At 39.9% G+C, this 24,637-nt stretch overlaps 2 protein-coding genes and 1 long non-coding RNA gene across 5 annotated transcripts; 1 reads left to right on the plus strand and 2 right to left on the minus strand.

Annotated features, from left to right (window-relative positions):
- The first annotated feature begins 423 nt into the window (after positions 1 to 423).
- Positions 424 to 16,288, plus strand: LOC129778538 (uncharacterized). Of its 2 annotated transcripts, none has more exons than XM_055785498.1 (2): positions 424 to 662; positions 15,551 to 16,288. In XM_055785498.1, exons 1-2 carry the CDS (start codon positions 488 to 490, stop codon positions 16,243 to 16,245), a joined length of 870 nt encoding a protein of 289 aa, XP_055641473.1. In that variant the 5' UTR covers positions 424 to 487; the 3' UTR covers positions 16,246 to 16,288. The 2 variants fall into 2 exon arrangements, with proteins under 2 accessions (XP_055641473.1, XP_055641472.1); XM_055785497.1 differs by lacking the exon at positions 424 to 662 and adding an exon at positions 4,834 to 5,499.
- Positions 16,289 to 16,873: 585 nt separating this feature from the next.
- LOC129776834 (protein MCM10 homolog) lies at positions 16,874 to 19,524 on the minus strand. 2 transcript variants are annotated; one of them, XM_055782719.1, is made up of 3 exons: positions 19,458 to 19,524; positions 18,157 to 19,340; positions 16,874 to 18,085 (listed from the first exon to the last, which is right to left on the minus strand). In XM_055782719.1, exons 2-3 carry the CDS (start codon positions 19,330 to 19,332, stop codon positions 16,970 to 16,972), a joined length of 2,292 nt encoding a protein of 763 aa, XP_055638694.1. In that variant the 5' UTR covers positions 19,333 to 19,340; positions 19,458 to 19,524; the 3' UTR covers positions 16,874 to 16,969. The 2 variants fall into 2 exon arrangements, with proteins under 2 accessions (XP_055638694.1, XP_055638693.1); XM_055782718.1 differs by having other exon boundaries at positions 18,157 to 19,503.
- Positions 19,525 to 23,643: 4,119 nt separating this feature from the next.
- LOC129775290 (uncharacterized) lies at positions 23,644 to 24,359 on the minus strand. The gene is made up of 3 exons (XR_008742914.1): positions 24,143 to 24,359; positions 23,959 to 24,089; positions 23,644 to 23,898 (listed from the first exon to the last, which is right to left on the minus strand). It is a non-coding gene; the product is annotated as an uncharacterized LOC129775290 (long non-coding RNA).
- Positions 24,360 to 24,637: the final 278 nt, after the last annotated feature.

A 24,637-nucleotide genomic window follows, 5' to 3' on the forward strand; every position in this document is an offset into this window, starting at 1 on the left:
AATCATGACAACAAAAATAAATAATAGAAGAAAGTAGTAAAATGACAACCATGATAACAACGACCGGTGCGAAAATGGGTTGCTATCCAAAATAGTAACGATTAAATTTGTGAAATTACCAGCGTTTATAGCAACCCACCGGCTGGGATGCTCTGATGTGGTATAATGATAATTATAATTTTATAATTTTAAAATGATTAGGTATTTCATCATTTCGAAGCTTTTTTAGGATACTTTTATGTTGATATATAAAAAAGAAGAACATATTCAAATTTATATGCCTTCGTTCAAGGTCCAATGTTTTTGTTTATCTCACTACATTGCCTACCACTACGTGCACTAATCAGAGAACAACATACATGTTATTTTATTTATTTTGGACCCAGCGCACGAACTGTTATTGTTTTTATGCGCTGTCAAAAGTGGATTGTTTACATGTTGAAAGCTGCAGTGTTGTGGTTTTTCTTGTGAAAATAGAATTCTGAAAATGAATAGGAAAATAGATGCTAGGAAACTGATTCGTGAGGTAGAAAAAAGGCCCGCTCTGTGGGCCATGAAAAGTACGGATTACAGCACTCGCATACACAGGAGACGGTGTTGGGAGGAAATTAGTATTATTTTAGGAGGTGAAAAAATGACAGCAACAGAACGGTTCAGATTAGGTAGGTATGTCGTAAGAAAACTTTAGTACAGTAGAGCACCGATTATTCGCTACATATTAGTGCATGTTATGCGATTGGGCTCAGCAAACTTGAACATCCTTGAAAAATTTCTCTATTGAAAGAAAAATTTTAACGCTTTCGCGTGAGTTCTGTTACAATACTAAAAAATTTATTCAAAAGTTTCACAATATATACATGGTTCCTTAAACTAAGATTGACGAGGAACATCTCCTCTCTCTCTCTTGAAAACCGATAACATATCGGTTTCGTTTAGATCATCTACCTTCCTTGTCCCTTCTTCTAGCGTATGGTAACGTGCAGTCTGAGACGGCTGCACTACCCTAAGAAAATACCTTAAGTTTATAGCACCTCGTCGGTGCGCCTATCTTATTCTTGGATTTCCCCTTTCCATCCTTCGCTCTAAATAACATCCTTTTATTTTATTACACCCTGCTGGTGTATCTGGCTGAGCGCAGCTAGGGATGGAAAAGGGTAATAAAAATGCATCCTAAATGATGCATGCATTAAATTGTTTACCGGACGCTATTTAAATATTCGTCCATTCTGAATTTATGACCGGCAATAATTTCGAACTACAAGCGTTTTCTAGCCTAACAAAACACTTGAGCTCTTACATCTTTTAATTGCCTTACATTGGTCCTTTCTAAACGTTTCTATACCTCGCTTGGAGGTCTTTTCTAAATATAATCTCAAATATTGCTTATCTTATGGATCTGTAACTCGATCCGCGATAAGCCTCAGCTGTCCGTAACATTCCGGACTCCGTAAATCTACTACATAGATTTACTCAATTATAGACAACTATCACGGTTTAAAATAATAGGAATATTTCTTGATTCTTCCTGAACTCTATTTAGCCGTATCATGTCTAATAACGAAGGCGGATCATCATTTCTTCTATTATTTTGTCTATTACTTCTTCTCTTTAATTTTATGTATACGTAAATTCCTACTATTATAATCATTGAAATAACAGTTATGGTACCTCCAAATGTATATACGTGTTTCTTTTTTATAAAATCGTCTTCAGGTATTACTGTATCCTTTATATCTACCTTTTCATATGGATTTCTACTCGAGATAGTTGTATTCAAATTTTCATTTATGTTTGGTTTTTCTAGTACATATGGTAGTTTCTGAATAGGTTTAAAAAATATTCTAGCTTCCCCGTTATGTCCAGATATTTGGGCATAACGAATAGTTTTTTCTGTTAGGATCTTACAATCTGGGAACAGTTCTATGATCGCGTTCTTATAAGGCGGTGACATGGCTACATTATTACAATGGATTATTATCTTGCTAGGGTCGCTCGTTGTGTACAATATAGAGTTGATCTTATTCAATTTTGTTAACATGGTGTATGGTTCTTCCATCATCTTTGTTGAGCATTTTTGTTTTATCGTTTCATGAAGTAATGCTCCAGCTATGCAATCTGGAACTCTGGTTAATTCTGGCTGATTTACCACATAATGACTTTCATTAAGCTTTATTAAATTTCCATCTGGGTAAAAAAATTCATGTTTATTATTAATTGCTATTACATGGTGATCTATTTTTATAACACTTCCATTTTCAGGAATAGGGATTACATTGAATACTTCGAAGTTTTCCTTATTAATAATTACATTTTCCATTATTATATTTACTGTTCCATTTTCAATTTTAATGTTGTATTTAACTGCAAGTGGGTCTCTAAGGATTGAGTATCCTTCTGGTAATTGCTTCTTTATATTTTGAATTGCCTTTTGCATTTCATTTTCGGCTAAAGGGTGAGTCTTAATTATCCTGTATTTTCGAGTTATGCCATCAATCAATTGCAAAGCTAACGTTGTGGTCTCAAAACATTTTCTTGCGAATATATTAGTTCTTTCTTCGGAATACTTTCCCTTCAAAGATAACATTCCTTCATTTAGTCTACGAATTCTTACGCTTAATTCTACAGCTGGTCTAGTAATTTCACCTTTAATTGTTTCCACGGTAGCGGATCTAACTTGCCCATCCATATTAGTTGTTGTTCTTATCACCTTGCCCTTATGCCATTTACCTTTCTTTTCTTCATCGGCAAAAACCACGATATCCCCTACCTTTATAGGTTTAGTCTTCTCCAACCATTTATTTCTTTTAGTTAGGGTTGGGAGGTATTCTTTTATCCACCGATTCCAATATCCCTTAACAATTGATTGCGCTCTTTTCCAGTGTTGACGAGTTGCTTCTGCTTTGGAAACGTCGTCGATCGTAATGACAGCTTCACCAGCGCAACCTAACAGAAAGTGATTAGGAGTTAAAACCTCATCGTCTTCTGTATCTAAAGGAATATGCGTTAACGGGCGATTGTTAATGAGGAATTCAACTTCGGTTAGTATGGTTCTAAGTTCATACTCTGGTATGGTTTCTTGTTTTTGAGGTAAAAGGCTTTTAACTTCTCTCACCATTCTTTCCCATACTCCACCGAAATGCGGTGAAGCGGGAGGATTAAAATGCCATTTGACTCCGTCGTCTGATAGCCTTCTAAGAATTTTCTCAAATTCGTTTCTTGCTCCAATGAAATTAGTTCCATTGTCGCTGAACAACTCTTGCACTTTACCTCTACGATATTGTAAATTTCGGAAACATATAATAAAAGAGTCTGAGCTCATATCTTGTGCTAATTCGAGATGTACTGCTCTTGTTGTCATACAAGTAAACAAACATCCCCAACGTTTTTCAGTGCGTCTTCCAATAGACACGCCATAAGGGCCGAAATAATCTGTGCCTGTATACGTGAATGGCTTACAATATGGTGTAGTTCTAGAACGTGGTAGGGCTGCCATCATTGGAGGAATTGGCTCCGCAGACATATTTTTACAAAATTGGCACTTCCTTCTAACTGTCTTAATAGCAACTCTGATGTTTGTTATCCAGAATTTTTGTCGCACTGCCGCTATGGCAGTCTCCAGGTTTTTATGTCGATATTTTTCGTGATAATGACGTAATATCAAAGTGCTCACATAATGCTTGTAGGACAGAATGATAGGTGTTCTGGCTGAAGTTGGTAAACAGTTAGCGTTCTCAATACGTCCCTTTGATCTCATTATTCCATCCGTGCAAATTTCCGGGCTAAGTGCTCGAATTTCACTTCCCTTATGAATTTTCATTTTATTTTGTAAGAGTTCCATTTCTTTGGGATATGACTCCCATTGAGCCTTATATATTAAAACGAGCTCAGCATAATCCAGGTCCTCCTTGTCAATATTTTTATTGAAGCTTTGGTTCCTGCATTTTGATTTCAGCCAATCGATATATTTGAATGCAATTGCAACAGAACGCTTCAATCTCACAAAATCCGAACACCAATTTATGTGAATGCTTTTCAGACCACTAAACTCTTTCGATTGAATAGTGTGCAGTGGTCTTAATTCTTCGTCAGTGTCGCTTCTCTGAACTTCATTTGGCCAGTTTTCTTCATTATCATATAAGAACTGTGGGCCTGTAAACCAGATTGAATTACTATTTGATAATTTCGTAGCTTCATCCGCTGGATTATTCCTACTATTCACCCATTTCCACTGGTTTACGTATGTGGTTTCTAATATTTCTCCTATCCGTAAGGCAACAAACTGTTTGTACTTGCGTGGTTCTGAACGAATCCATGCTAATACAGTTTTGGAATCTGACCAAAATACTACTCTATCTATTGATAGACGTAGCTCGTTTTTTACTGTCTTAGCCAATCTGCTTCCTAATACAGCGGCTTGTAATTCGAGTCGTGGTATGGAAAGCATTTTAGTTGGTGCGACTCTTGCCTTGGCAGCCACGATATTGACATCAATGTGTGACTCATATACACTCCTTAAGTATACTGCTGCTGCATAAGCATTCTCAGATGCATCAACGAAGACATGTAGTTCTCGTTCTTTTGGGTGAGAAGAATTGGCATATGAACGTGGTATTCTTATTGCTCTTGCTTCTTCCAGTTTTGTGTGCCAGTTCTCCCATTTTTTCTTTAGTGCTGGGTTTAATTGTTCATCCCATGTTATTCCACTTTTCCAGAGCTCCTGCATTAGAATTCGAGATTGAATTGTTATATGTGATAATAAACCAAGTGGATCGTAAACACTCATGCTTTGTGAAAGCAGTTTTCGTTTCGTAAACTCCTGTGTAACAGGAATATCCACCTTGTAGCGAATAAAATCCTTTTTTGTATCCCAATACACTCCGAGTACTTTTTCATATGATTCCTCAAATTTTCCTAATAAGTCTTCTTTAACTTCCGTTCTATTTTCTTCCGGGATTTGTCCCAATAGCTCATTACTGTTGGATATAAAATTTCTGATATTGAAGTGCCCATATTTGTGAATGGTAATAACTTCGTTCACAATTTTTGAGGCATTTTCTAAATCGTCGAAACTATCTAGGTAGTCATCCACGTAATGGTTGTTTTGAATGGCCTCTACTGCCTGAAGATGACTTTCTCTGAATTTCTCAGCATTTGTGTTTTTAACAAACTGTGCGCATGCGGGCGAGCAGGTAGCTCCAAAGGTCATCACTTGCATCACATACACGTCGGGATCTTCGTCAAAGTTTTCCCTAAATAAAAACCTTTGGGCATTTTGATCTTCCTTTCTTATTTTAACTTGATGAAACATTTCTTTGATGTCTCCAGTTATCGCAAATTTTCCTTCTCTAAATCGTATTAACACTCCAAATAGCGACGTCGTTGCATCCGGGCCTTGTAATAAATTCGTGTTTAGGGACTCTCCCTTAACCTTAGCAGCGGCATCAAAAACAAGCCGTGGCTTTATGGGCTGTTTATTTAGGTTCACAACTGTAAAGTGCGGTAAGTAAAATATTTTTGGATCACGTTGCTGCTGTTCTGTGGGAGTGAGTTTTCTAGCGTATCCCTTGGTTTCATATTCCTTTATTTTCTCAACATACCATTTACGTAGACATTGATTTTTACGCATTTTTGATTCTTGACCACGTAGTCTGTTCATGGCTGATTGATAGCTATGCGGAAATTGTACATCCTCCTGTTTCCAAAGCAGCCCAATTTCATAACTTCCTTCTTCATATTTCAAAGTGGAATTCATGATATCAATCGATCTTTTTTCATCGTTAGACATCAAGGTTTTTACAGGTACTTTTATCCCGAAATCTTCTAGGCTAAAATAATTTTCCATCATTTTATTGAAATAATCTGATGAATCAATTTCGTCGTTCATCAGCACGTGTCCTTTCAATTTTTTATGTTCGTTAGTTTGCCCGAACAAAACCCATCCGAGTTTAGTGTTCTGTGCGACTGGTTCATTAAATTTACCTGATCGCGTCTCCCTACCGCTTATCAAAAACGAATGCGGTAAACCTAACAGTATTTTTGGCATAGCATTTTCATATCCTTCGAGAGTTATATCTTCTAAGTGATTGTATTCTCGTCGTAATTCATGAATATTCATTGACTGTGAGGGAAGAGATAATTCCGACACAGTCCTCAAATTATGTATGTTATAACGTTGATTATTGCATCCTTGTATACTTAGGGAAATTTCTTCACTATCTAGTTCTTGCTGAGTTTCGCCATTAGTCCAAACCAGCGTTAAGGGGTTGTTACGCCCTTGTGTTCCAAGTTTATTTTTAATATCAGCGTGAATCAAACTTACTGATGACCCAGGGTCTAAAAATGCGAAAGTTTTAATTTCCTTTTTTCCGCAGCCCAATGTAACTGGAAGGATTTGATACAGTATTTTGTTCTCTTTATTTACATGACAATTAACGCTTTCTGTATTATTAAGGTTAGCATCTCTCTGAGTTGCTCTATGCAGTAATGCGTGGTGTCTAAGTTTGCATCCATCGATTCCACAAGGCTTTGCGATCCTGCAATCTTTTGCCATGTGGTTTGTATAATTACAACATGCTAAACATAGCCTGTGTTTAAAAATAAAATCACTCCTTTGTTGAACGTTCATATTTTTAAAAATTGAACATTCTGATGTCTTATGCTCGTTTCGGCATGCGAAACACTTTGGTAGGCGCTTCGGCTTATATTTTTGTTCCTTTACAGCATGTGTATTCAAATATCCGCTCTTATGAGGTTTTTCTTTCCTCTCCGACTGTAGCATCGTGGCCAACTCTTCTTGAGGTTTTAACCAATTATAAAGGTCCTCTAGCGTCGGTATAAATGGATCAATTATATCTCTTGTTTTCTTTGTATCAGCTACAAACTTGATCCATTGATGATGCAAGTCGTTTGGAAGTTTTAAAACTAAATCACGAATCAATCTAGGATCATTGAGATATTCATCGTGTTTTAGTATTTTTATATTTGTCACGAAACAATCAAGCGATGTTACAAAATCAATCATTGTTTGGGGTGATCCAAAATGTGGATTCCTCGCATTTAGCATTTCCTTCAATAAATTCGAATAAATGGTTTCGGGATTTCCGAACCGTAGATTTAGTTTTTCCATTATTTTTGGAACATTAGCTTTATCGATTAAAAGAGCGCTCACTAATTTCAGCGCGTCTCCTTTGAGATATTTCTGTAAACGATTTATATTTTCTAAATCGGAAAAGTTTCCTTGAAGGGTAGTTTCTTCGAACGTTATTTTAAATCTAGGCCATATCTTATATGACCCATCAAAATAGGGGAGGTCTAAGAGAGATTGCCGGTGTAACAGTCTATTTGAATCAGGGGTTTCTTCTCTACCCTCGTTCTTAATTTTAAGAGTTTCTACTAGAGCCCGCATAGATTCTCTATGGATATTCATCATCTCTTCTATTGGTGTTGGTTGTGTTTTTTGAAGTCTTAACAATTCGTTCTCTATGGTCTTGCATTTGGGGCATATCCATCTTTCTGTTTGTTTAGGTTTTTTATTTAGGCCTGCGCATGTCAAATGGAACCATCGGTCACATTCATCGCACGCGACTAAATCGTCCCTAGAATCAGGCTCATTGCACAAGCGGCAATTGCCATTCTTATTCCTAATGAATTGATAAGACATGACTAAACTAAAATGGAAAAATCACACCTTTTTTGTTGATCCGGTCCTATCTCCGTCTTTCCGTGTTGGTGCTTGGGCGATTCTCTCCTTGTCCTGGGAGGCCTTCTGGCTCGGATGTTGTTGTCACCTCTGGTGGTGCTACTGCTGGTGCTGCTGCGTCTACTGCTGCTTAAGGTTTTTGCTGGTTAATTCACTTATATTTGTCTCCGTTTGAAAGGAACACTTTTGGCATCCACTGCCGGTTTCTTAATCAATTCACAATGTTTATTTCGGTTGAAAGAAACACTTTTGGCATCCACTGCCGATTGAAGAGTTCGCAAATTATCTTTGAAAAAGACTTTTTATTCGCGATTAACACTGTTGGCATCCACTGCCGATAAATTTTCGCGAATTATCACTTCTCGCATCCACTGCTGAGAAGAGTTCGCGAGTTAACTTTGAAAAAGACTTTTTATTCGCGATTAACACTGTTGGCATCCACTGCCGATAAATTTTCGCGAATTATCACTTCTCGCATCCACTGCCGAGAAGAGTTTCACTTTTGGCATCCACTGCTATTTGAAGAGTTCGCGAATTAACTTTGAAAAAGACTTTTTATTCGCGATTAACACTGTTGGCATCCACTGCCGATAAATTTTTGCGAATTATCACTTCTCGCATCCACTGCCGAGAAGAGTTTCACTTTTGGCATCCACTGCTATTTGAAGAGTTCGCGAATTAACTTTGAAAAAGACTTTTTATTCGCGATTAACACTGTTGGCATCCACTGCCGATGAATAGTTCGCGAATTAACTTTGAAAAAGACTTTTTATTCGCGATTAACACTGTTGGCATCCACTGCCGATAAATTTTCGCGAATTATCACTTCTCGCATCCACTGTCGAGAAGAGTTCGCGAGTTTCACTTTTTTCCACTTTGGAAATCTTCACTGCTCCTCTCTGGAGCCACCATGAAAAATTTCTCTATTGAAAGAAAAATTTTAACGCTTTCGCGTGAGTTCTGTTACAATACTAAAAAATTTATTCAAAAGTTTCACAATATATACATGGTTCCTTAAACTAAGATTGACGAGGAACATCTCCTCTCTCTCTCTTGAAAACCGATAACATATCGGTTTCGTTTAGATCATCTACCTTCCTTGTCCCTTCTTCTAGCGTATGGTAACGTGCAGTCTGAGACGGCTGCACTACCCTAAGAAAATACCTTAAGTTTATAGCACCTCGTCGGTGCGCCTATCTTATTCTTGGATTTCCCCTTTCCATCCTTCGCTCTAAATAACATCCTTTTATTTTATTACACCCTGCTGGTGTATCTGGCTGAGCGCAGCTAGGGATGGAAAAGGGTAATAAAAATGCATCCTAAATGATGCATGCATTAAATTGTTTACCGGACGCTATTTAAATATTCGTCCATTCTGAATTTATGACCGGCAATAATTTCGAACTACAAGCGTTTTCTAGCCTAACAAAACACTTGAGCTCTTACATCTTTTAATTGCCTTACATTGGTCCTTTCTAAACGTTTCTATACCTCGCTTGGAGGTCTTTTCTAAATATAATCTCAAATATTGCTTATCTTATGGATCTGTAACTCGATCCGCGATAAGCCTCAGCTGTCCGTAACAATCCTGAAGGAAAATATGAAGCAAAGTGTCAACAAAATGGGATGGAATCGAGGATTCAAGTTTTGCCAAGACAATAAGCCAGAGCTCAAGACATATAAAGTTTGTACATTACAATTGCTCAAAAGTTATTGATATTCACAAGCTTCCGACATCAATACCAGTGAAAAACAGAGAAAGTTATCTGTTCATAAAATTTAGAAACCATTAAATTTCTAAAAAATTACGATTTTAAAAACCACTTTATGAAAAAATTGATAAATATTCCTTCCGAATACAAAAAAAGCTCGTAGATATGGCCAAAGACAGCTAAAGTTAGTTGCCATGAACAAAGGATACCATACTAATGATGGAATTCGGAAATTGGCCAACGCCTTCGAAATCGAGTAGAGATTTCAACCAGCGTACGATTGTGAGTTTGAGTCAATTTTCATGCATTCGCCATTTTGAGAGAAATAAAAATATTAGCGTAAGATAATATTAGCGTGCAGAATTTGAATATCCATGCGCAGCAGGCGCTGACTTTAAACCTAGAAGTAAAATTTTCATTAGTAACTGTGTTCTCAACCAAAGTAGTAGTTTGTTCTTCGGCTCTATCCGAGAGGTTATGGGCCCAGCGGAAAACTGAAGAAAGTTCGAGAATAGTGAAGAAAAAATGTCGACTGGAGGTAGTCAGCCCAATTCTGTATTCCGACGGATTTCCATTTCGTTCGAAATCGTTGTTTCGTTCGAGCTATAATTTCGCTTCACCTATTCCGAACGTTTTGCCCCTTTAATGTTCTAAGAGAAACAGATCGAACGAAATGTAAATACAACTCGAACGAAATACAGAATGGAATTTAATCAAGTCGTTCGAAATATTTCGAATCGATCGAAATACAGAATAGGGGTGAGTAACTCAGGAGGAAGCGGAAGCGGTGAACCAGCACCGGTACCAGCAGCAGCTTAAGTTCAAAATTTGTCAACCCTACCGTCCATAGAACGCCTGACTGGTCGCGACAATTGGGCAACTTGGAAATTTGCGGTGGAAACATTTTTGGAGCTTGAGGACCTGTGGGATGCGGTGAAGCCGATAGCGAATGCTGATGGAATTTTCCCAGCCGTCGACCAACGGAAGGATAGGAAAGCGCGAACGAAAAAGACTATAGCAACGTCACTGGCATGCACATCAAGCAATATCGACACGTGGCACAGGAGAATGGGTCACCTGAATGTAGGCAGCCTGAAGCAGCTGAAAGGTGGTCTAGCTTCTGGTATACAGTTCGAAGAAACGACTTGTGGAAATTGTGTCGTCTGTGCGATGGGAAAACAGTCCCGTCTACCTTTTCCTAAGGAGGAACATCGTGCAGGTCAAGTGCTGGGGGTCGTCCATTCAGACATTTGCGGTCCGATGGAGGAGACATCGTTGGGCGGAAGTCGATACTACGTGTCCTTCACCGACGATAAGACGAGACGAATTTCCATCTATTTTCTGGAGACCAAGTCCGAAGCCGAGGTGCTGCGAGCGTTCATCCACTACCACAGTCTCGCAGAGCGGCAAACCGGATGCAAATTGAAAATTCTTCGGACAGACAATGGTAAGGAATACACCAATAAGTCTTTCCAGAACCGGCTGAGAGTATTGGGCATCCGGCACCAGACGTCAACGGAGTATACCCCGGAGCAAAACGGTCTGGCCGAGCGAGTTAATCGGACCATCGTCGAGCGGGCTCGATGCATATTGTTTGAAGCGAAGCTACCGAAGGCATTCTGGGCCGAAGCGGTGGCAGCTGCAACGTACTTGATCAACCGTTCCCCGACCAAAGGGCACAAGCAAACACCGGAGGAGACTTGGAGTGGCCGTAAGCCGGATTTGTCACACACCCGTGTGATTGGTGCCAAGGTGATGGCACACATTCCCAAGCAAAAACGGCGCAAATGGGATGCCAAGTCCAAGGAATCAATTCTCGTGGGTTTCGATGAAGATACCAAGGCATACCGCTTGTATGATACCGCCACGAAGAAGGTTTTCAAGAGTCGGGATGTCGTCTTCATTAGTGAACCGTCCCACGAACCATCCGATACCGTACCAGCTCCAGTGAGGAAGCCAACGTAGGTGCGTACATTCGTGTCCTTGGATTTCGAAGAAGCACAAGCAGATGTCGTCGATGTAATCGAGGCGCATCCACCTGAGGAAGAAAAAGAAGAGGAGCAGTCAGATGATGATTCGGACGATTCGGAGGCATCCAACTACTACTCGCAAGTCGAAACCAGCGAAAGTGATGTTTCTGACGGTGACGTGACAATCATTGCGCTCCCCCCGCGACAATCTTCACAACCACCCGAGTCACAGGTGTTGAGGCGCAGCGGAAGGGAGCGCGCATTACCAGGCAAGTACCTTGATTATTATACTCCGAGTAAAGGCCTACCGTCCTACCAATTTTCAGGCCAGCGCAACGTTCAGCCAACGGTTGGTTCGTCGTTTGGATCGGTATCGGAGCAGCAACGTTTGAAGAAGGGCAACTGTCTCGCTAGCCGCACCGCTAGTGACCCCCGTAGTTTCAAGGAGGCGTTACAATTCGCAGACGCCGAACTTTGGAAAGCTGCAATGATCGAAGAATATCAAGCGTTAGTGAGGAACAACACATGGGAGCTCGTCGATCTACCCCCCGGTGAGCGTGCAATTGGTTGCAAGTGGCTGTTTAAAACCAAGGAGGACGAAAAGGGCAACATCGTGCGGCACAAGGCCAGGATCGTGGCGCAAGGCTTCACCCAGAAGTTTGGTGTCGATTACGACGAAGTTTTCGCACCTGTGGCGAAGCAAGTCACGTTTCGCACGTTGCTAACCGTCGCTGCCCGGAAGAATCTGACTGTGAAGCACGTAGATGTCAAGACGGCGTATCTTAACGGAGAGCTGGATGAAGTCATCTATATGCGCCAACCCGATGGTTTCCATACCGGAAATGAGGGTACCATATGCCGCTTGAGGAGGAGCCTATACGGACTCAAACAGTCAGCGCGAGTATGGAACAAGAAGGTGGATTCTATCTTCAAGGCCATAGGGTTTATCCAGTCGAAGGCAGATCCATGCCTATATATCCGGAAGAAAGGAGGAGCATTCACGTACATCCTAATCTACGTGGATGATATGGTCATCGTCGCGCAGTCAGAGGAAGAGTTCCGCTCCATCTTGGGATACCTAGAGCAACAGTTCGCCGTTACCAACCTGGGAGATCCTCATCATTTCTTGGGTATGGAGGTAGAACGTGGACAGAATGGCTTCAAATTGAACCAACAGACTTACATCAAGAAGCTAGTCAAGAGGTTCAGCTTGGAAAATGCCAAACCGTCGAAGGTTCCCATCGATCCAGGCTATTTGCAGCTGAAGGAGGAGGAGCATGACCAGCTACCGAATAACCACCAATTCATTAGCCTTATTGGAGGATTGCTTTACGTGGCACTGCACACTCGTCCGGATATTGCAGTAAGCACGACGATCCTGGCGCAGAAATCCAGTTGCCCCAACCAACAAGACTGGAATGAAGCTAAGCAAGTGCTGCGATATCTAGCAACAAGCAGTCACCTCAAGCTGGCACTGGGATGCAACAGCGATGGCTTGTCGCTATACGCTGACGCGGATTGGACAGGAGACCAGCGGGACCGGAAGTCTAAATCTGGGCATTTGATCATGTTCGGAGGAGGCCTGATCCAGTGGGGTTCCAGAAAGCAGTCGTGTGTGGCCCTCAGCACAACTGAAGCCGAATTGGTTGCACTTGCAGAGGAGCCCAGAAGTTAATTTGGACGAAGCGATTGATGGATGAAATCGGCGAGTCTTCAACCCAGCCAATTCCAGTATACGAAGATAACCAGAGCTGCATCAAGGTAATCGAAAGCGACCGTTTGGAGCGAAGGACGAAACACATTGAAACGAAATTCTTTTTCGTTCGCGATCTCCATCAGCAACAGCTAATCAACCTGCAGTACTGCCCTTCGGAATCGATGCTAGCTGACATGTTGACGAAGCCACTGCAACGAGTCCGTTTGGAGGATTTACGAAGCCAAATGGGAGTAATTCAAGATTAGCACGAGGAGGAGTATTAGCGTAAGATAATATTAGCGTGCAGAATTTGAATTTGAATATCCATGCGCAGCAGGCGCTGACTTTAAACCTAGAAATAAAATTTTCATTAGTAACTGTGTTCTCAACCAAAGCAGTAGTTTGTTCTTCGGCTCTATCCGAGAAAAAACCATTATTCTGAAAACAGATAGCAAACCTTTTAACTCTCATATGACACTATAACTTTATCTAAATAGAATGTTCCGAGAGCTTGTTTTCGACTTTCAAAAGAAGGGGAAAGGATCTGCATGGTGGAGTACGATTACGAGTTTGAGTCACTGTATAATGCATTATTATATATACGAGAGCGGTCCGATAAGTACTTAGCCTCATCGCCCGATTGTGTCAGTATCGCAAAAGAGGTTACGATCGTGTAGTACATTCTCGTAAACGGAAACTGTCAAAATTTCAGCCGAATCGGAGTCGTAGTTTTGTTTTGACCGTGTGTGGAAGCGGGCGTGTCCGCGGATTTTGGAAAAATGGTAAAAGAGCAATATCGGTCAGTGATTCGATTCTTGTTTTTGGAAGGGAAATCGCGCAGCGAAATCAAAGAGTGCTTGGATGCTGTATACGGTGACTTCTCCTTCGATGGCGACCGTCAAAAATTTTTGTTTAACGAATTTCAACGTCGCACATCGGTTTTTCATGAGCCACGCTCAGGTGCCCCGAAAACGGCTACCACGGAGGAAAACGTGACAAAAATCCACGGTCTCGTATTGGCAGACCGCCGATTGAAGGTGCGCGAGATAGCTGAAACAGTAGGCATCTCAAAAGACCGCGTGGGTCGTATCCTGCATGAAATTTTTGGGCATAAGGGTGGGTTTAGACTAGTGATATATATTCATGTGAAGAAATATGATGAGATTTATAGAATTCGCATCAACCGTTTACACTAGCGTGAACTTGTATAATGAATATATTCATATTTTCGGTGAATTTGTTCACCTGAAGTAGAACTGCATCCAATTTTAGTGATTGCTCACCAGTGAGAAATTCACAAGCGTTTACATATGCTGAATTTATTCAAGTTATATATACCTCGAATAAGTGTATCATATTTATTCTCACCCGTTTACACCTATTTTCACGTGAATAAATCCATCTATAGCTATAGATCTCCCTAATTTAAACCCGCCATAAGAGAGCTGTCGGCGCGATGAGTGCCGCGTTTGCTCACTCCGGACAACAAACGCAATCGTGAGACCACTTCAGAGCAGTGTTTGACGCTGTTTAAGCGCAATCCGAAGTAGTATCTGCGTCGTTTCGTGACCGTCGACGAAACTGGTACACACCAGAGACCAAGGAACAGTCGAAACAGTGGATTCACCCGGCGAACGTGCTCCGATGAAGGCGAAGACTGTCCTATCGTCCGGAAAGGTGATGGCCACCGTTTTCGGGGATTCACAAGGTGTCATCTACATCGACTTTACTATGCCGAATTATTGGGCTAATTCGACGCCGAATTGCAATTCCGCCGTTACCACGGCCAAATTGGTCGAAATGCACTACGAACTGCTGTATTCTCCAGATTTGGCCCCGCGCGACTTTTTTTTGTTTCCAAACTTGAAAAAGTCACTCGCCGGGCAGAAATTTAAGTGAAATGAGGAGGTCATCGCCGCCTTGGAGGCCTACTTTGCAGACCTCGAGAAAACGTATTTTTCAGATGGATTTAAGAAGTCTAAGACTAAGTACTTATCGGACTGCCCTCGTAAAATGAGCAGCATGCTAGCTCATATGAAACTATTCCGAACTTCTGGTGCTCTGCTAACCCTTCATACAGTTGGTTGGAATGTGATTTTGCAAGTGGCACACGCTAGTGCTCGCCGGCGATGTTTCGATTTGCTCGGTTTGAACTGCCGAACGTTTATCAAAACACAGTAGAACCTAATCAATGTCAATGATTGACAGTCTTTGTTCTTCTGTCCTTTTTAGTTCTTTGCGTTTTCCGCGATTCTCGTTATCACGTCAATCCGTCATTCCTAGTAAAAGTTATGATTTCAACTTGCCCCGGTGTACCTTATAGCAATTCCACGAAGCACATTCAAACAGCGTTGCATATGTCTCTAACAATAACATAACATTTCCCAACTTGTATAAATCAATCAATGAACATCCTGACACTTTATTTTTATACAATAATGTATAAAGAAATGTGTTTTAATTTTTTTTTCAGAAATCATACTACAGAAAAAATGGAAAAATATAAGGGATTCGTTCATAAAGTACTTGCAGGGAAATAAAAGAAAATCTGAAAGCGGAGGAAGTCTTTCAAAAACCTACATGTATTCTCAGTATTTGCAATTTTTAAGAGACCCGGTTGATCCGCGAGAAACAAATAATATGCAGCAAGAATCACGAGAAACAAATAATATGCGGCAAGGACCACGCGGAGAGCAGTCAGATTCCGAGCACACTAGTACCTCGTCAGATTCAACGCCACCACAAAGAGCTCTCTCTCGAACTGACAGAATAAGATTAAATTCTGTCGAAGAAAGAATCATACAAACATTGAACAGACTGGAACAGAAAAACACGGCGGAGAACGATGAAAATCGTCTTTTTGTGCTGTCATTGGTACCAACTATGTCGTCATTACCAAGGACTTTAAATCTCAATTGCAGAATTGAAATTATGCAAATAATAAACAAATACGAACAGCTCGCAGTAGCGCAAGATAACAACGAGCCAACCTGTTCATCAACGGTCTACCAACCGGTCGCCCACTCACAAAACAAGCAACATCGTACAGCTTGTCGAAGATCGCAACCATTGAATACTACAACGATCCTGTTAAACTGCCATCAACCAGACGAATCCACGTCTCCATCAGACTCTTTACCTTCCATGTACAATTTCTCGGAAAATTAATGTAGATTCATGTTATATGATAATAAATATTTCCCAATTATAATATTTACTGTTAAAATTAATTTTCCTAATGCAAATGAATGACAATTTCAATGTGACTTGCTTTCACTCACCTTTAGTTTCGTGACATATATCATTTTATTGTAAAAAAATATTATGGAGTGTGAAAATCGTTTGATACAAAAATCTCATCAACTCATCAAGAAATGACTGAGCAATAAGCGTTTGAAATTGGACATTTTTCACGATGTGAACGATTTTCGTTTTTCAATTTGAACCCCCAAATGTGTTCCCGAAAGACGTAAAATAGAGGCGACTGAACTGCAAAGTTTAAAGCCTCTTAAATGCAAAGAAAAAAAGACGTAACCCTAGGCCTAAAAAATATCAGGGATGCAAACCAAAACAAATTATTTCCCTGAAGATGTGCGACAAGCAAACCAAATAACTCGAAAAATTCTCCAAAATTGCAAAAAGCAAAACTCTTATCGACTCGATTTACATAATAAGGCCCAAAGACTACTAGGCAGTTTCAACCGAAACAAATTTCGTTCAGCCCAATGCTCTCAAAGCAGATCTCAAAAAAAAGTTTATTGAATAGGAATAGGAATCTAACAACAAACCACATGCCTCGCCTTATACAATAAATATGTTGATTGCCTTATTTATTGTTCAGAACAATTTGTGTTACAAGTCAGTCGATAAATACACCAGGCATTAGTATTTTTCAATCACATTCCGGCACCAGCAGATTCAAATTTGCTGTATTGGCACAGCTGCCCAAATGCTTCTCCTCATCTCCTCGGATCGACAAGGATGCACCCAATAGCGGACCTCTCTTCTCACGCATCATCGCACAACGTTCCCAGCGTGAACTCTGACAATTCTTGCAGGTGGTTTTAGGTAAGCGATGTAACGATATGGTTCTATTGCCACAATCGGCACACTTGAAGAATCGCTTCTCGGCATCTCTGACCGTCAGTTCGTGTCGTTCCACTTTGCAACGGTTAGCAGCCGAGAAGGCAATATATTTGCACTGTTTGCATATCACAGCTTTACACGCAACTTGGTAAGTATTCAACATTTTCTCTTCCATCGCTTCCTTCCGTTCGAGTTCTTTGAAATATTTCTCTTGCTGCTCGTCTTCATGTGCCTTTATCAAATCCGTATGCGAAGAGGTGGCTTCCAGGATCTTTTTGAGTCGCTCTTTTCGAGTTTGTTCTTCTTGTTCGAGTTTTTGCTTCTTCGAAACGTTCTCATTTGAATCTTCATTGGAGATGATTTCCTCAATTGCTCGTTTTTTGCCTACGTCAGTTCCGCGATATTTTATAAAATTCGGGTTGGATTTCTCCAAAGGTTTCTTTTTCAGAATTTCCATAGCTTTTTGACGTGAATAAATAGCTTGTTTTGGAGTTGCAGCAAAATCGATTACAAAATTACCAGTACTTAACCGGGGAGTTTGCTTGGCTTGAAAGCTGAATGACCTATTCTCAAACTCGTTAGGGGCAGATGAAGGAGGCGTAGGTTTTTGTTCAGATTTTGGAACTTCTTTGGAGATGTCTTTTTGTGGTGTAACCGATGGAACGGAACTAGTCGAGCCCAATTGTTTCAATCGTTCCAGATCTTTTTCTCGCTGTTTCATATTCATTTCCAATCCAGCTGCAGAGGGTTTATGCGCTTTGGACTGCTGCTGACGGTAGGACGGAACCGCTGCACTGTTTGTTCCTTGAAGGGGTGACTGATAATACTCCGACAAGGTCATCATTCGATGATTATCTTTTTCAACCTGCTTTGGATTCTTTTTCGCCTTCACTGCTGTAAAACTTTGTCCTCCATAGAAAACCTATTAAGTGTAAACACTTGTTACATTCTGTCCATTATCGAGACTAACAATACATAGAAAAAATAACGTACCTCGTTTTTGCCTAGCACTTTATTCCTCAGTTCGTTCAATCCTCGTCCAGCAGTAGACGAAATCAGTCCTCCCCGATTGCATGCCTTGCTGTACTCTTGTTTAACGTGATAAACACAGTATTCGCACTTTTCTAAGTTCACAAAAGCAGTGCATTTCTCACCGTTTTTCTTCTTACTACGGCAAGTGCCCATGTCTCTCGATTGTCCCAATATCATTACTTTAGCAGACTTATCGATTGATAAAGTTGCCTCAGAGTTTCTATCATCATTGCGTTCAAAAACATTGGGATTCAAAATGCAGATAACCATTCCTTCCGCAGTCTTCCAGAGATCTTTATAAGCTTGCGAGAAAAGGAACAAACTGACGACTTTGATTTCTCCGTGAAGATCGCTAAGCCTCCAGATAGAAAATTGGCCGCCCTTCGATGTAGTTTTGGGAGGACTCTTGTTCAACACCACACCCGCAATGGCCCAATCATTTTTCAACTGTTCGTGCTCAATGTGGTATTTGATACGCGCCATTGAAACTGCTTTTTTGCCCTCCATACGCTCTTGAAGCACAGCACTTGAAACCAACGGATGAACAATTCGTATACCGAATACAGGATCCGTATAAACGCTTTTTTTGAAGATATCCGGTATATCATTCTTAGAGGGGGGCAATGGATCGCCTTTAACCGTTCCGGGGAAAGGATTAAATTGTTGTTTAGGCGTACTCTCAGCTATAGCAGCACTTTGTGCAGGTCTTTCAGATGCGTCCTTCTTTTCATTTCTCAACGCTTGATCGATCATATTAGATATTCGGTTATCTATTTTTTCTTCCTCTTTTTGTTTCAGCAGTGTGTTGATACTTTTTCCATACTCGTTATACTTTTGCTCCAAAAAATTACGTGTTTCTTCGTCATCAGAAGAATCTGTATCACCACCATGAACTGCGCTTCCAGATTTAACAGAATTTTCAACATTTTTAGCGTTCGGTTTCCGGACGAACTCTTCCAAAAACGTTGATCCGGATAATGTGAGGGAAGGTTTCGCTTTGACTTTCTTACTTGGATCTTCCTTAGCTTTCACAGAACTAACGTTATTGATCATGTCTTCACTTTCAGCTTCTAGTAGCAGTTGTTCCAGGTCGTCCATTTCCGATGATTCCGGTCTATTGTTTCCGTTCTCAGACATTGTGAATGCTAATGAAACAATATTTCAACCCAGGAATTTACAACCATATAGAATTAAAAAAAAACTAGTAATAATAACTTTAACTCTACAGAAACATGATCGTTGATTGCCTTTTAAGTACTGACCAAGAATACGTGTTTATTATTTTCGCGCCCATATCATTTCCTTGAAGGTTCAACTTTACCGGTTCAGATAATCAACCGGTTGAATAATAGAATAAACAGTTGTTAAATTCAGTACCAATGCAGTGGTATAATTTTTATTCGTATACACCCCTATTCTGTATTTCGATCGATTCCAAATATTTCAAACGACTTGATAAAATTATATTCGGTATTCCATTCGAGTTGTTTTTGCATTTCTATCGATCTGTTTCTCTTTGAACATTAAATGGGCAAAACGTTCAAAATAGGGAATGCGAAATTATAACTCGAACGAGATAATGGTTTTGAACGAAATGGAAATCCGCCGGAATAAGAATAGGACTGATGATCTCAGGGTGAAGTGAATAATTTTTTTTAAATCTCGAATTTGTTAATTTGAAAATGATATATAGGGAATTATTTGTTTTTATTGAAGAATATCAAACAAAATTTTATTAAAAAAATGTTTTGAATATTAAAATTCTTTTTTCTCATAAAAATGTTATTTTTAAAATTCTAGAAAAATAGATATGAATAGCCCTTACGATTTCCAACATGTCACTCATACATCAGAAGATGGGCACTTTTACAGGTAAAGAGTTTTTCTAGCAACAACTTGTTTACATGTTTTGCGAACTCTTTTCTATTTAGAAATATGTCAAGTACATGTCAAACGCTAGAATTTACACAAAAAAAAAGTTATGAGAAAAACATTATTTTTTCAGGAGTCTCCATACAAAAATGCTTATGTTCCAAAAACTATAAAATATAGAAAGTTGATGTCTTCGACAAAAGTCCATATTTTTATAAGATCTAAAACATCGTTGAATACGCTATATTGCCATCTTGACTTTAAACAGAATTAGGATTAGTGGTAATTTTTTCAAAATAAACATGAAAAACTTGTTAGAATTTTTTCCCTGTAAAAGTGTATTTGCATGATTTTTTTCAGAATTAAAAAAACGTTTGTGAGAAAAATGAATTTCTATTTTTAATTTTTTTTTTTTCAGAGCAATTTTTCTTTAGGTATTTTTTTCATGAAAATGCAAATAATTTCATATATTTCATCCTTTGACCAGAATTTTGTACACATAATAGTTTTTGAGTAATGAATTGTTGTAAAAAGTAAGAAAATAAATGTTGACGCTTTTCAAAATATACACCCTTATCATAGTTTTTGAACGAATAGGATACGTACGCAAATCCCATCCTTGTTTTCGGCCGAGTCATTCGTCGTATTTTCAATTTACAGTCGTACTAGATCAAGTTATTGGTGTACTACATTATCGACATCGTTGACAGTCAGGAGGTGTTTACGTTTACAATGTTAAATGCAAATTCTTAGGCAAAACCAACAGACCGGTATTTTGCGCCGAATGCTGATGAAAAACAACGTTGAGAATGCAACTGATCCACCACAAATGCAACAACAGCAACGATCAACCCAACAGCCGCGCTATCCATCCCAACGTAAGCTTCAGTTCCATACCCAATTCATAATGCAGAACGCTTTACTCCTTAAAAAACTGCAGGATCAACGCAAGACGCTTTGTGATCAGAACAGTCGAATTGCTGCCGCTGTAATTAACAACGGTGAACCAAATGCAGCTGTGCAGCAATTCATACAAACATGCAGCGAAGTCTTTTGGTTCTTAGTCAAACTGCTAACCGGCCGGTGATATATTTCTACACATTTCTCGGCAAAGCCGACTGCAAGAGCAACTACCTTCCGCCACGCACATATTTTGTCAACAGAAATGTGGTGGTCCCATGAGCGCTAGAACATCTTAGGAAGCATCGAATTTCACAGATCAATTATTACATGTTACGAGAGAACCGGATTCTTACAATGCATTTACCAGTGCAGAAATGGTTATCTCTTGCAACATTCAATTTTAATGTTGTTTTGTACTATATATTACCGTTATTTATATGATCACATTTTTATATGTTTGTGGATGTTCTTTTTATTTTATTACCTTTTATAATAACGTGCTTCGTTTCATCATTGTCATATTTTTTATGCAAGCGGAATTATAGATACAAATTCTCACTGTCAGATTTATATTTTGCAAAATTGCATCGATTGATTTGTCGATAGGTTTTCCCATCAAGTATATTAGTATGAGACGATTGTTTATAAATTATAGGAACGAATGTTCATTCTTTTCGCTTTGTTATTTTTTGAGACTGCAATTGGTGAATATTTTTCGGAAAAGCCGTTGTTTACCCTCACCACCAGCAAGCGTTAGCATCTCGTATATTGCCTAAAAACTGGCTCAACTATTCTCATATGAAACTTCTACCCCTAGCTTCGCGTTCGAGGTCTCGAGGAGAAATTGAAAAGTGGTCTCGATGGGCACGCTACCCTACGGAGGTCGGCATTCTCGTCGGAAAATTCCTCCAGGAGCTGGACGGTACCCGGAACAGATTTGCTCACGTAGATTTTTCGATGGTATGCTTGATCCTAGGAAAATCCGAACGATAGTGGCGGCACCTATTCGCCCAAATGGTCGCCCACTCCAATGCACACAGGCTTCAGTGGGAAACCACCACCAGCTTCAGTTGCACCAACAGCAGCAACAGGTACAGCTGGTCATTCTAATGTGGTTCCTCTGTTGTCATCTGCAGATGGAAATGGTCTTTCAGGTCTGCTCAGTGATGAAAGCCACGGTGGTGGTGTCATAATAGATTCTCTTGAGGCTGAGCTCAAGAAAGGCATCACACTGCAGGATCAGCTCGAGCGAAAGAAACTGTCGAATAAGAATGAGTAATATGATCGCATTCGGAAGAGTCAACTAACCTAAAAAGATGCGAACGCTAGGAAATATCCAACATGATTAATGAGTTGATTCATTAATAAACTTTTTTAGAAAAGTGTTTAATTTCTCGTTTCTACGACCGCTTCCTCCTTAGCTCCATCCACGTCGATCCACAACCCTAATGCATCGTACATTTATTCCCGAATTAAATCCAGAAAACTTTCTACAAGGTCTCCATGAATAAATCCCTCGCAACGTTCCGTTCTCATTTCGGTGTGTAAACTAAGCTAATACGAATAATCAATTCTGCCAACATATTTGTTTATGTCAGTCAAACTTTCTTGTAACTTTCGAAGAAATTCATAGTTCATAATCAGGTGGTATTCGTGTGACCAGATCAATTGCACCGCTGATTATGCCAAATAGCACACAGCCCGTTGTCGGCATCGTTCGCTCACCGATGTTGTGCATCACGAGCGAACCGTGGCGGAATATATTCATCATATCACTGAGATGGGATTAAGCTACCTCTGGTATTCGCTGTCGTTCGTCATCCGTTGTTGCGCCCCTTCAAATAAATACAAAAATTGTTCATATGATAAACCGAGCTACGGAAATCGTACTGCTGTTACTGCTGTCATTCAATTTGGTTTATAGTCGCGAGCGGTCTCCTCAAAACAACTTTCCGTTGGATACCCAAAGCAGCAGCGTGATAGATCGCATCAAATCACCCACCAGCTTACCCCAAATTTTACAATATAATGCCAACACATTATTGAAATGGCTACATTCAAGTCGCAAATCCTTATCATCAGTCCATTCATGCGATCGTACTTTTTAATTGAGGCTAGCAATATTCGGCCGTTGAACTCAACGAGGGAATAGCACGTACCCTTGATGTCCTTCTCGCTAACTTCTCGCTAGTGATAGATGATAATCCTTCTTACTTTGGGTTCTAGTTCCTCTGGATTGACCAATGCTGTGCCGACAATGTAAAAGTATTCGAATCGTTACACAACTACACCGAAATCAGTGACATAGTCTACTCCGTTTGCATGAATTGAGGTGCATGTAGCACCTCGAACGTATTCTGCTCGTTGAATTTGAATTTCAGCTTCTTAGCCGAACTTGGCTGGCTCCTGGATTAAGCAGACCCATGTTGTTTGAGGAAGTTACATTTGTCCTCAGAGTTGGCGTGCTCTATCTCGATGGAGTCAGTCCACTCGAGTCCGGAAGATCCATTCGCACCGTTATAACACCGAAACGACGTACCGACTCACCCATTGGTACCGTTCGAATGTGCAACTTTTGAACCTCATCAATTATACCAAAAATAACCGAATTTTTGATTACAAGAGCCTGATCGGCATTTAGTGAGCACATATGATTTACTTCTTTCACGTTGACATTCGAGAAAACCAACTTGTTGTTAGAACTGTAAATATCGGTTAGGCAATCAAAACAGGCGAACACGTTTGTTGTCGGAAGTGACCGGAAAATTTTCAGAAGTCAGCTGGATTCCAAGCGTAACTTTCTTTGGTCTATTACTCTGTTGGTATTTTTCTCCATGACGAAGTAGAACATTGAACCGTCTTCGAGTGCGCAATATAAATAAGAGATACCCTCAAAGTAATCCATCAAAATAGAGCGAAGAATTGGTTCTAAAATAAAAAAAACAAACAATAAATCCATTTTTTCCGAGATGTTTCTCATAATCATACCTCCTCCGAGTTTCTCAGTGTGAACAAATTCAAGATTAGGTATGCGAAGGGTGCAAACATAGATATCGGTCCAAAAACCTACTGCAACCAGTTTCGAACGGCTGGAGCTTTCATTCATGGGTGTGATAGCGCTGAGGGAAAAGAACGTTATTATTGTGAACATGTGCAATTAGCCGTTTCATACCTCTTTTGCACCAACTTGTCTGCTTTAATTGCGATGTAATGTCGTAGGCAGTTGCACACAAGCTGGCATGAATTTCACGCGACTACGCCAATGCGCTTATTATCCGGCGGATTCCATTCACATACTATCGATTTGTTATCACATTAGATCAATCGTGCTGTCATTGGAGTAACACGATAAATTTGCCTATAATCGACATTTGCACAACAAAATGTCTGTAGGAAATCGGGGACTTCGGTTTTTTTCTGTTTCTTCCTCCGATAAAGACTTACACAATGCTCCTAATCGAAAACAAAAGTGTAAAAATAAAAAAACATCTGTCATCGATGTCGATAAAGCAGTTTGCTCAAGTAAATCTAGTACACAGAAATACGGCCGTAAATGAGGATAGCTTTTTCTATGACGACGTATCGCATCCGACGAATGAATATACGGATACGGCCGTAAATGAGAATAAGGGTGATAGTCTTCTCCGTTTGCATGAATTGAGGTGCA

This window comes from Toxorhynchites rutilus, chromosome 3 (genome assembly GCF_029784135.1).
Source record: "Toxorhynchites rutilus septentrionalis strain SRP chromosome 3, ASM2978413v1, whole genome shotgun sequence".
In the NCBI taxonomy this organism is placed as follows: domain Eukaryota; kingdom Metazoa; phylum Arthropoda; class Insecta; order Diptera; family Culicidae; genus Toxorhynchites; species Toxorhynchites rutilus.